This window comes from Armigeres subalbatus, chromosome 2 (genome assembly GCF_024139115.2).
Source record: "Armigeres subalbatus isolate Guangzhou_Male chromosome 2, GZ_Asu_2, whole genome shotgun sequence".
In the NCBI taxonomy this organism is placed as follows: Eukaryota; Metazoa; Arthropoda; class Insecta; order Diptera; family Culicidae; genus Armigeres; species Armigeres subalbatus.
The window spans coordinates 197,554,073-197,565,654 of NC_085140.1; the positions used below are offsets into that span (position 1 = coordinate 197,554,073).

The 11,582-nt window shown below is 38.3% G+C and overlaps 1 protein-coding gene across 1 annotated transcript; it reads left to right on the forward strand.

The window, feature by feature from the left end:
• The first annotated feature begins 4,761 nt into the window (after positions 1-4,761).
• Positions 4,762-8,389, forward strand: LOC134215715 (uncharacterized). Its single transcript, XM_062694843.1, has 2 exons — positions 4,762-6,966; positions 7,040-8,389. The coding sequence occupies exons 1-2, from the start codon at positions 5,505-5,507 to the stop codon at positions 8,275-8,277; spliced, it is 2,700 nt and encodes an 899-aa protein (XP_062550827.1). The 5' UTR covers positions 4,762-5,504; the 3' UTR covers positions 8,278-8,389.
• Positions 8,390-11,582: the final 3,193 nt, after the last annotated feature.

Here is an 11,582-nt window from a genome sequence, read left to right on the forward strand (position 1 = left end):
AGTTATTAAGAGCTACGAATTTAATTCGACTAAACAAATCTGAAGGATATTTGACTGGAGTTGCTCTTCTTGATATAGAGAAAGCATTTGACAGTGTTTGGCATGAAGGTTTGATTGTAAAATTGATGAATTTTAATTTTCCTCTGTACATTATTAACCTTCTGTCTGTGCTCAAAAAAACTTACGTTGTCTGTGCTCTGGGGTCAAATTGACCCCAAATTGAAACTGCTATAACTTTTTTAATGTTTGACCGATTTTGGATTTTTGGGGCTATTTAGGAAGATAATTTAATCATCTTTCAGGTCGTAACCAAAGATTGACTATTGGTGGCGGGTACATCGCGGGGAGGGGTTTTAGCGAACAAGGGTACAAAAACGGTGATTTTTCATGATAATTTTCCTTTTATCCGAAAATCCTACCCATTTTGAACTGCACCTTTCTTGAATAGGTTATGCAGGAAGGCGTGTGCTTTGGCATGAGGCGTTGATTTTTTTTTTTCCTCGTTTGTCGGGTGAAGATCACTGCGTCCAGATTTTAGGACTATTGTGATATACCCTTTTACTGTGAAATACGCAAGTTATCTCAGTAACATGTTTGTCACTGAGATACCTTGGTATCGACTGAACTCAAGACCATCTATTATTGATGAATAGAGATCCTGAGTTACAGTATGTGACTCCCCATTCTGGCGAGACTAGCTTTATGAAGCCAACCACGTCCTTGGGGATAAGATCCATATGTCAGCAGGCCCTAAAAGGGCTTGCTGAGAACTTTGAACCTACGTTGGGTGAGTGCACTGCAATAGCAGAGGATGTGTTCTGATGTTTCTCTCTCCTCGTCACAGAAGCGGCAATTTGAGGTTTGGATTGCTCCGATCTTTTGTAGATGGTATCTGCAGGGCAGTGTCCAGTTATTAGACCGGTGTAGATGTTGAGATCCCTTTGTTGAGACCTAATAGTTGTTGGGTTTTCTTGGGGTTAATCGTTACGAGCCTTTTGGATTGGCTCGTATGGGGAAGTGCATTCAGTTTGATGTGATTTGACTGACCATATATTTGTTCAGTTCCATTTTACAGAGCAGTCTGAGATCCCGCAGGCGTTGATTAGTTTAGAACTTGGCCGCCAGGGTGTGGTATATTTGAATTCATTATTTTAGACTACTCAAGATATTCCGATATATACAATTCTCCTCAGTGTAAATATTCTTATCGCACAAATTTGAAGTTTGTTAAAATGGCGTCTTAATCAAAGGTCGTCTAGTGGGAATGAACTGTCTTGTGATGGAAGTGATAATTGGGAATTTTAAAAATAGGCGGCAAATTGGCTGATCTTTGGTTACGCATGTGAACCCAAAGGCCTTAATTCCAGGGTTTTCTTGGATGACCTAAAACATATTCTGTGAACACATTCTATTATTTGCAGCTCCAGCGATAGCAGGTTGAATACAAAAAAAAACTTTTGATGAACTCTACCACAACATTCATGTTTGCCTAAAATGCTACAAACCAAAATACAACAGATCTCACATGGAACAATATACTGAAATATAACAGCTCACTGGCGCCGCATCTTGGAAGAAGTGCTCATTATATTGAGAACCACTTTGTAGTCCTGGACATCCTGAACAATGTTGCCAAATACAACTTGGGTGTTGAAAACTAAAAAAATGGCAGTCACTCAAAGTGGCCTGGGGTCATATTGACCCCAGAGCACAGACAAAAGGTTAAATTGCTCCAAAATTATTTATCAAATCGCTCACTGCAGGTAAACTATCAGAATTCTAAATCTGATAGATTACCTGTAAGAGCTGGTGTTCCCCAAGGCAGCATACTGGGGCCCATTGTATAACATTTTTACTTCTGACTTACCTGATTTACCACCAGGGTGTCAAAAATCTTTGTTTGCAGATGACACGGGCCTTTCAGCCAAAGGGTGAAGCCTTTGTGTCATTTGTAGAAGATTGCAAAAAAGTTTGGACATTTTCTACACTTACTTGCAAAAATGGAAAATTTCGCCGAATTTTTCCAAAACTCAGCTTATAATTTAACCACAAAAGCCGAGAGCTTCTTATTTGAAACCTCCCATCAGACACATTGTCACTATGAATGGGCTTCCAATTAATTGGTCTAGCGAAGCTAAATATTCTAAGAACAAACTTTAGATCTACGAACAAATTTTTAGACCAGCCATTAGAGTGGCTCAAAAAACACTTTTACAATTTTTTGATGGGCCGCCCTCTTATTCGGTTCTATTTGATGCCCTGATGCTCTGGACAAAATTTCAGCCAAATCGGTCAACGTTTGGGCGGTGCTAAACTCGTTGAAAGTTTATATGGAAAAATGCATGCAGAAACATCCAAAAACAGTGATTTGCAGTTGGACGTTACAATTTACGATCAAGAACAATGATACTCATTCAGTTCTTGTAGAATTAAATACAGAATGTTATGCTGAAAACCGCGAGAAGATTAGAGTTTATTAGGCAAAGATATTAGCATTTTACTGGAGTGTTGTAGGGGTGAATTTATTTCTTTTCAAAGGTAAAAGAAAAGAAATTTGCTCAAACCCCACTTCAGAGAAATGCTAATAACTTAGCCGGGCAAACTCTAATCTTCTCGCGGTTTTCTGCATAACATTCTGTATTAAGTTCTTCAAGATCTGAATGAGTATCATAGTTCTTCTTCGTAAGTTGTGCCGTCCAACTGCAATTCACTGTTTTTGGATGTTTCTGCATACATTTTTGCATATAAACTTCCAACGAGTTTAGCACCGCCCAAACGTTGACCGATTTGGCTGGAATTTTGTCCAGAGCATCAGGGCATCAAATAGAACCGAATAAGAGGGCGGCCCATCAAAAAAATTGAAAAAAGTTTTTCCCATACTAATTTGAGCCACCCTACCAGCCATGTTGTATGCTGTGCCAATATGGACTAGTTGCTGCAATACCCAGGCTATAGACATCCCTATCTAACTCCCTTAGTCTAAAAATAGCCTCAATGTCCCGGGCACAGTGTGCAGATAGACCGCTGTCAGTTGCATGAGATGTCAACAATCGTCAACAACACCAATGATTGTAGCTTGATAATTAAAAATATCCACAACAATAAAAGAGCAGGATTTATTTTTAAATTCTGCTCAAGCTTTTCACGGTGATATAAAAGACAAATTGTTGTTCTCCATGTAAGTAAAATCAAAATTGATCATGTAGATAAGTTTTGAATCAATTAAACTCATTAGTCATATTTAATGAATATTCTCGATTAAAGTTGCATATTGAAGAAAGCTGAATTTGGATGTTTTATGATGTTAAGCTTTTTTAGATTTGACGTACGTTGCTCGGCGTTGGTGTTGGTGTTGGCTACGCTAAACACGAGGGCTTAGCATAGGCCTGGCAATACCAGAAAGAAGGCACTTCAGAGGATTCAAAGTAAAATTTTGAAAATGATTCTGAAGTTGCCTCCGTGGTATAGTACCAATAAACTTCATAGAATTTCTAATATTGTGACATTGCAACAAATGTCCAACAAAATAATTTCCAATTTTAGACAAAAATCGTTGCAATCTTCTATTGTAACGATAAGCTCCTTGTACCCTTAGTATAAATTAGGTTACGTTTAGTTTAAGTTAAAAACATTGTAATTCCTACATGGTTCAATTCAACCAGAAGAAAAAACCTAACTGCCAGAGGCAATTGAAATGTATTAATAATAACTAAAAATGTAACATAACAAATATGGATGATAGTGTTAAGAAAACACGGAACACCTAGTCCAAGAGATGAATGTAAGTATTAGATAATTAACAAATAAATTTAGTTAAAAAAAACTGGTGAATGCATGATTATTTCGAAATTTTGGCTTACTTAAATGATATTGTCATGAGTATTACATGCAACTTTGGAACCCTTCAGGCTGATACTTAGGGGCAAGCCAGAGTAAACGCGACGAGCGATGCGACGCGACGCGACTCACGTAAAAGAATAACAATCAATATCAACAGGCTGTCAAATTGCACTGTCGCGTCGCGTCGCATCGCACGTCGCGTTTACTCTGGCTTGTCCCTTAGCAATTTGCATGGAGAAAGCTAGAAACATGAAAGTTTTTGCATTTTCTGACTGAAAGTCGATCAATAATAAAACTTAAAGAATTTTCGGATTTTAATTGGAAAGAGATGAGCGGAAGAGATACGTTTGCGTACCGGACCAGTTAGTCATAACAAAATTTTATCACAATTATATCAATATGTGTTACAAATAACAAAACTTGCAATAATTTTGTTATAATTTCTCTGCCAAAGATGGAGGAAAGAAAATTTCATGATCGTCATAACATAATGTGTTATGTTTATTTCTACCGAAAAAAAAATTGCCTACATTTTTGGTAGATAGGAATTGGAAAAACGAAGGTACCACCTATAGTATAACTCGAACCTACATTCAAAGTTGAGCCAGCTGGACAAAGTTAATTGCCTACATTATGGATAATCATAATCTTTTCAAGAACATAATTTGTTATAGTACAAGCTATTTTCACCACTTTTTATGTAACACAACGAGTTATATTTTTGTTCAAAAAATAACATATTTAGTAATGTTTTTGTTAAAACTAGAAGAGATTTTGTTACAATTTTTGTTATTTTAACTACTAATGGTACATGTTTTATAACAACCGCTGTTATGAAAAACTACTGTAACAGAATAACAAGGTCTGATATAAATCTGTTACTATCTACTGGTCGGGTATGTTTTGACAGTTTTCCCATGGAAATGATGCCAAAACGTATGCAAACTTATCTATTCTGCTCAGCTCTGAAGACCTTATTCGTTAGTCCCTTTGTCTGAAGGAAGGGGCTACGTATTTGCTATAAGTTTCCATGGCTACGCCACTGTCTATTAGTGTATGTCATTAAGAATGATTTGTAGCTCCTCCTGTGTTCATCAAACAGTAAGCCGAGAGTCGAGTTGCCATGGCACGAGTTGCGTTATCGAGCTGCAGTTTGTCACAAAGTCACGTGCTTCTACCAACCAATGGAGGTTTTCGAAATACAATACATTAGAAATCGATATCACAAGTGAATGTTAACTAAGTACTCTTACATTGTAATTCTTGGAATATAAAACAGTTATGTTTCAAATTACATGAATTGATCACTATTTACTCAAGGGAATGTTGCTATCACAAATACTGAGTCAAACCTAATGAGCTCCGTTTAATGCATTACATGGAATTTGGCAGAAAAGCTATTATACCACTACTTGGAATACTTTACTTTAATATGAGAATTGGTAAGACTGTCGATAATACAGTGGAAAGCGCTATTTCATTCAAGTTGGCAATACAATGAACAAACATTGATTAATACCGACACAAGATGAACTGCAACGTTACGAAATAATTCCAACTTGACTAGTTGATACGCATATAAACCAGTAGCATCCAAACGATTTCATTTTAGTGCAACATTCAACCTGGAAGCAGTCCGACTTAAATCGTGTTCGACTGAAACTATGGAAGAGCAGGAACAAGATCCGGGTTTTGGGTTTGGCCTATTTGCTGATTATCCCGAAGATGAGCTTGATCCATTGCAAATTGATGTGTTTGAAACCGAAGACGAGGAAAAGCGGAAACTGCCTTCAACGAATATTTATCGCCCGGTGACGGAAGGTACCCAGTTGCATCGCGCCATTCGGAAGGGTGATCAAACACTGATTGACAAATACCTGGCCACCTATCAGGAAGGTTTCGATAAGATAAGGAATTATTTGCAGGAGAAGTATCAGTGGAACGGCGAAGACAGGATATGGTTGCGGAGGTACAACCTGATTGCGGTGGGTGAGGAGCAGTGTAATGCATGTAAGGAGTTGGAGAAGAGCTGCGCAAGGGACGGCAATTTGGAAAAGGCCGTTTTCATACTTCTGACTGTTCCTGTCGATGGTGAAGAAGTGGCTGTAATACATCCCGACAGTAGTAATCGTCTTAAAGTATGTAAAATAGTGCGAACACTGCTTCCAAATGGATTTCTGTCGTGGAACTATACTGGATCTCACGAAAAATCCTATCAGAAAAAAGAAACGTTTATAGAATTAGCAGCATCAATCGGAAGGAACGACATAATTACTCGATTGTATGAGCAAGGAGCAGAGCTTAGTATTCCAAACCATTGTCCGTTGATGGCGGCATGCTCGACACTTCGGAAAGACACGATCTGCTGGTTGCTTACTGAGCATTTCGACCATTTCGACTGCACTCAGCGGAACTCGAATCAAATGAATGCATTTTTAACCCTCATGTCAAAACAAGACGTTGAGTTGTTAGATTATGTGTTGCTGAAAATGATAAGTTACCGACAAAAGTATTATCACGAAGACAAAGCGGAAGCATTCAAGAAAATATTCCACTATGAAAACACGGAGCTTAGTAGTTTGTCAAGCTTGATTCATTTAAGAAAAGGTCCAATGCGGGAAAAAATCGCCGAATATATCTCGCACTACAAGTTGGATTTGTCGTATCAATGGGAAAACGTTACAATCCTCATTTGTTTAATGTGCAGAAATATTGCCGTTGATTACTGCTGGTCAGAAATTCGTAAAAATCCGAAGCTGTTGGGCATGGTATCCTACGGTGAAACCACAGTCCTTCACGAGTTTATTCATTCGGGAAAGTTGGATAATTTGCCGGAAATCTATCATGATCATCCAGAAGTGAAGCAGTTCTTCGAAACCAAACGTGGATTCAATTTGTTGAAGGAGATGCTTTACTCTAAACGACTTGAGTCTGTTGTGTTCATCATGGAGCACCATGCAGAGTATCTGCTGAGTAACTTGGATACCCTAAAAGAAAACTTACTGTGGAGTAATGATAAGGATTTCTATGAAGAGAACGGCGACGTAATTTTGAAATATTTTCCTATGCTGGCCGAAGAGATCGAAGCAGCACGAAATAAAGATCCAGATCTTTATCCAGGTTATGGTAAGTTTGTCAGGCATCTTTATAGCATCTGTATATTTGAAGAAAGTTTTCTTATTTTTCACCTTAATTCTAGACCTAATATTGGCATTCCACAAATTCCAATTAGAATTCGACGAATCTTCAATCAAATCTAAAGTCGAAACACCTTCACTAAGCGCCATTCGAGGTACGAAAGGTCTTTCCCTACTTCATTACGCTGTAGACAAAGACAACACAAGCTGGTTTACCCAACTGTTGGAATCGGGCTGTGACATCGATGCAACGGATGACGAAGGCAATCTACCAATCCACTACGTTCGAAGCCTGAAAATGTTTAACCTCATCATTGAAAACCATCCTGAAGGAGTATCTTTGGTACATCGAACGAACGCCGAAGGTTATACAGTACTCCATAAGGTCTGCTCTTTATATATGGAACGAAAACCTTTGTGTGAACTGTTAGAAAGAGTTATCGAATGCGGTGCGAATGTGCACGCACTAACGAACCACAATGAATCTGCCGTCTTCATGATAGGAAATTGTGACGCATTGAGCGTACTTAGAAAGCACAACATTGATCTTGAGGTTGTTAATGATGACGGTGATAACGCATTGGACTGTCATTTGCGCAACAGGAATGTGTGCATGGGTAATGCACTTTTGCCATTGATGAACACGAAACCGTCCTTCAAAGATCACGCTCATAAATATTTGAGCTGCTTTTTGGTCTCAAATCGAGATTTCTTCAGTTGTGATTATCAGCCCTTCCTGGAGAACAACCCAGAAACCACCAAGATCATATTTGATTCCGTTTTCGAGCATTCGCGAGAGGAAGCTTCTCGTCTTTTCAATAGAGCATGTTGCAGTGCACATATTTTTATAGCTGAAAAGTTTCTAGAGTTCGACTATGACTTGGATTATGATTATAAGGGAGACTGTGATTACACGCCAATCATCGGGTTGTGTAGCTACATGGAACGACCGAACATCCACTTGATGCGCCAATTGCTGAAGAAAGGAGTAGATCTGGATTGTCGCAACGAATGGGGATGCAATGCTCTGTTGATGCTGACCGACAGAATGAGGTCGGCTAGATGGTACGGTCATGATGTTGGTTCGGTACAGCTACTGTTGGACCACGGAGCACAAATTAATGGCACAGACAGTGATGGGAATACCGCCCTGCATTATGCTTTCAAAAATAACGATTGGGAGTTGGTCGAAATGTTGGTTGAAAACGGAGCGGACCTTCTGATAAGGAATAAGGAGGGTAAAATTCCGCTGGAAAATGCTTCGTATATGAACCGAGAACTCTTCAAATTTATGAAATAAACTAAAATTGTCTGTGATACTGAGCCTTGACATCAGTTTTAATTTATAGCCAAACATCATGATTATTGTTTACTTTCAAATTTAAAGAAACTATTTAAAGCTATTATAACATATTATCATTACAATAGTTGTTATCACATTTTCCACTTAAAATTTTATCCATCTTAACATTTTTGAATAGGGTATTTACCATCGGCAGCTTTTATTAATAAGTGTTGTGTTCATGGCTTGTCAGTAAATTCATTAACAAGAAATAATTTTACTGTTATCGTTCCAAAGTTTCGGAACAAAAAAGAAACGCATCAGAAGAGTAATGCTGTAGAGTCGCCATTTTGTTTATATTTGCCGTATATTTTTTCATAATAAAATACATTTTTTACAGAATTTCTATTTCCCTTTCTTGTTATGCCTAAAAATGAGTCCCTAAATATAGCTTTTGTGTGTTTTACATTTATAGAACCCCTTCTGGTACTTTATACAAATGGCGAAAAGCAATTAGCTGGGCAATTGGATCATTGCATTGGAAGCTGTTTCTTTCTATCGGCTTAACTGTTGGTGATGGGAGCCTTATTTCTGGAAAAGTAAGGACTCTGCTGTAGCTAGGTGTCGTTGACTGAAGGCGATGAACAGATGATCGGTTGAACTGTCGTAGGCAACTTAGGAGGTTTGGCGATGGGAAGCATTGGAAACTGCTGTTTTTTGCGAGAGTAACAGAAGTTCTGCTAAAGTGACGGGCTCTACCGGAGACCAGATTGTCGGTCGAGCTGATGAAGGCGACTTTGAAGAGTTAGCACTGGGAAGTTGTTTTTTGACGCTTGACAACTCTTAAGGTTCCCCCAAACACACGCGATGCGACAGTCGCGACGCGATTCTAGCGCTTGGAAACTGTGATTTTGTCACCATTGGTATGGAATCGGTTATAGAACATTGCCTGCAGCGACCCAACGGTAGAATCGCGGCGACTAGTTGTCGCCGTCGCGGCGATAAAATCACTTAGGTCTGGGGGAGCCTTTATCCGAAGGAACTGGGCGTCAAATCAGCATCCAAAATTGAGAACCATCACGAAATCATGTAAGATTTTGAACGATAAAAGAGCCTTTATATTTCGTTGAATCACATCAGTCGACTCGGAAACTCTCCAGCAATTTGTTAATTGCATCGAATACATATTTTGATTATTAACGATAAACTATTGAAAATTTCAATTCTTGTCCTACCCAGTAAAAAATTCCGAACCAACCAATCCTTTTCATGTATTCCCAACACGGACATCAGAATGGTGTAATTTACGGGCCTTTTGACCCACCTCACCATTTTTTTCTGGTTATAAAAGGACTCGTGTTTCACACTCGAGTGTCTTCAGAATGTTACGCTTATGCAACGCAACGCTTGACTTTAACTTGGCAGGCACACCTAAAGAGTTTCTATCGGAACCCAACGAAGACAAGTTGATCGAATTCCTGAAGGATACCGACTTGATCGACCAGCTGTGAGCATAATCTATTAGGGATGAATGACTTTCTTGGTTAAAAGCCCTCAAAAACAAACGAGCTGCAGCTCGTGTCTCGTTCTGTTCGAGGATCCACGGTGAGTGGCCACGAAGAGCGGACAGAACGATGGCGTCGGTAACGGTCCCAGTAATCAGCATCGATGGCGGTGGTTTCTCCATCTGTCGCGGTTCCAAGGTAAACTTTCGAGTGGCCATCGACGGCATCAGCGGCACTCCAGTGAAATTTTCTCGCATGGTCTCGGATCTGGTTTTGTTACAGTTAATTGACCTTTCCCGTCAACAATTTTTATTCGCTCAATCGATTATTTGGCTTATTTAAGGTCAACTTTCCCAAAGAACCCATATTTTTGACGCCCTTTTTAAAATTTAAAACAAATATCGAAAAAGTGCTGTTTTTTTTTTATGTTAGCCCGATTTTGAACGAACATTGGGCGATTTTTTCAGGCTGGTTCACACGTGCAGCTCTTTTTCGGTTGTTTTTGCCTTTCTCGTACAACAAAATTGTACCGAAAGGCTATCATTTCACTTCGAAAACGAACTTTCTATAGAAGCCTCGGAGACCAATAGTGTTATATACCAATCGACTCAGCTCGTCGAGCTGAACAAATGTCCATCTGTCCGTGTGTATGTGTGTGTGTATGTGTGTGTAAGCTAAGAGCCATAAAGAGCATCAGGTCGGTCAGCTGTCAAAAGTGCAGGTGAGCACCGTTATTGATTGATTTTGTTGTCGTTTGATTGGACTGACGTCGTTTTTAATTGATAAATTGGATAAATCAATAGTTAAATAGAGGGTTCATTCACAAATTACTGAAAGCTGAAAGCCCCCACCCACCCTCTCGTAACGTATTTTGTATGGGAGGGTTCTGAAATTTGTATGGCCCGTATTTGTGAATGGCTCTAAAAAAGTTTTTACGAATTTGATCCAGACTATCTTTTGAAAAAGGTCAAATTTTTTTTATTGATTTTTTCAAATGGATACAATCAAAAAACGACGCATCCTACAAAAAAATGTTATATGGGTGACTATCGCAAAATCAGTCAAAGTTTCTAATAAAGATATCGGAAACAATTCAAATTGAGCCCTACACTGAAAAAAAACAGTTTAAAAATTAAAACTCGATTTGCGAAAAAACGCTTTTTGATTTGTATGAAATTGTGTCTCAAGGTAGGTGATTATGTTCCCTACCAACCGTCCATACATCGCAAGCTGGGCACTTTGAAGGAAAAAAAGTTTTTCTAACAAAAACTTTTTCTTGTCGGAATTATTTTCAGTGTATTTTTATCCGTTGCGATTAGTTACGACCTAAATATTGTACTCTGCTTGACTGTACAGGAATATTTTAATATATGTATGTATATGTTAAATCCACTGACACTCCTTTACACTGAAAAAAAAATCAATTCCGACAAGAAAAATTTTTGTTAGAAAAAACTTTTTCCCTTAAAAGTGTCAAGTTTGCGATGTATGGACGGTTGGTAGGGAACATAATCACCTATCTTGAGACACAATTTCATACAAATCAAAAAAAGCGTTTTTTCGCAAATCGAGTTTTAATTTTTTAAACTGATTTTTTTCAGTGTAAGGCTCAATTTGAATTGTTTCCGATATCTTATTAGAAACTTTGGCTGATTTTGCGATAGTCACCCATACATTTTTTTTTGTAGGATGCGTCGTTTTTTAATTGTATCCATTTGAAAAAATCAATAAAAAAAATTTGGCCTTTTTCAAAAGATAGTCTGGATCAAATTTGGAAAAACTATGTATGTACTTTTCTTTTAACAGCACCTCTTAAAA

Excerpts from the sequence above, each read along its gene's own strand:
- LOC134215715 (XM_062694843.1), top strand. The coding sequence starts at position 5,505 with ATGGAAGAGCAGGAACAAGATCCGGGTTTTGGGTTTGGCCTATTTGCT. Across the intron at positions 6,967-7,039 it reads AGATCTTTATCCAGGTTATG|ACCTAATATTGGCATTCCAC; the intron begins GTAAGTTTGTCA and ends CCTTAATTCTAG.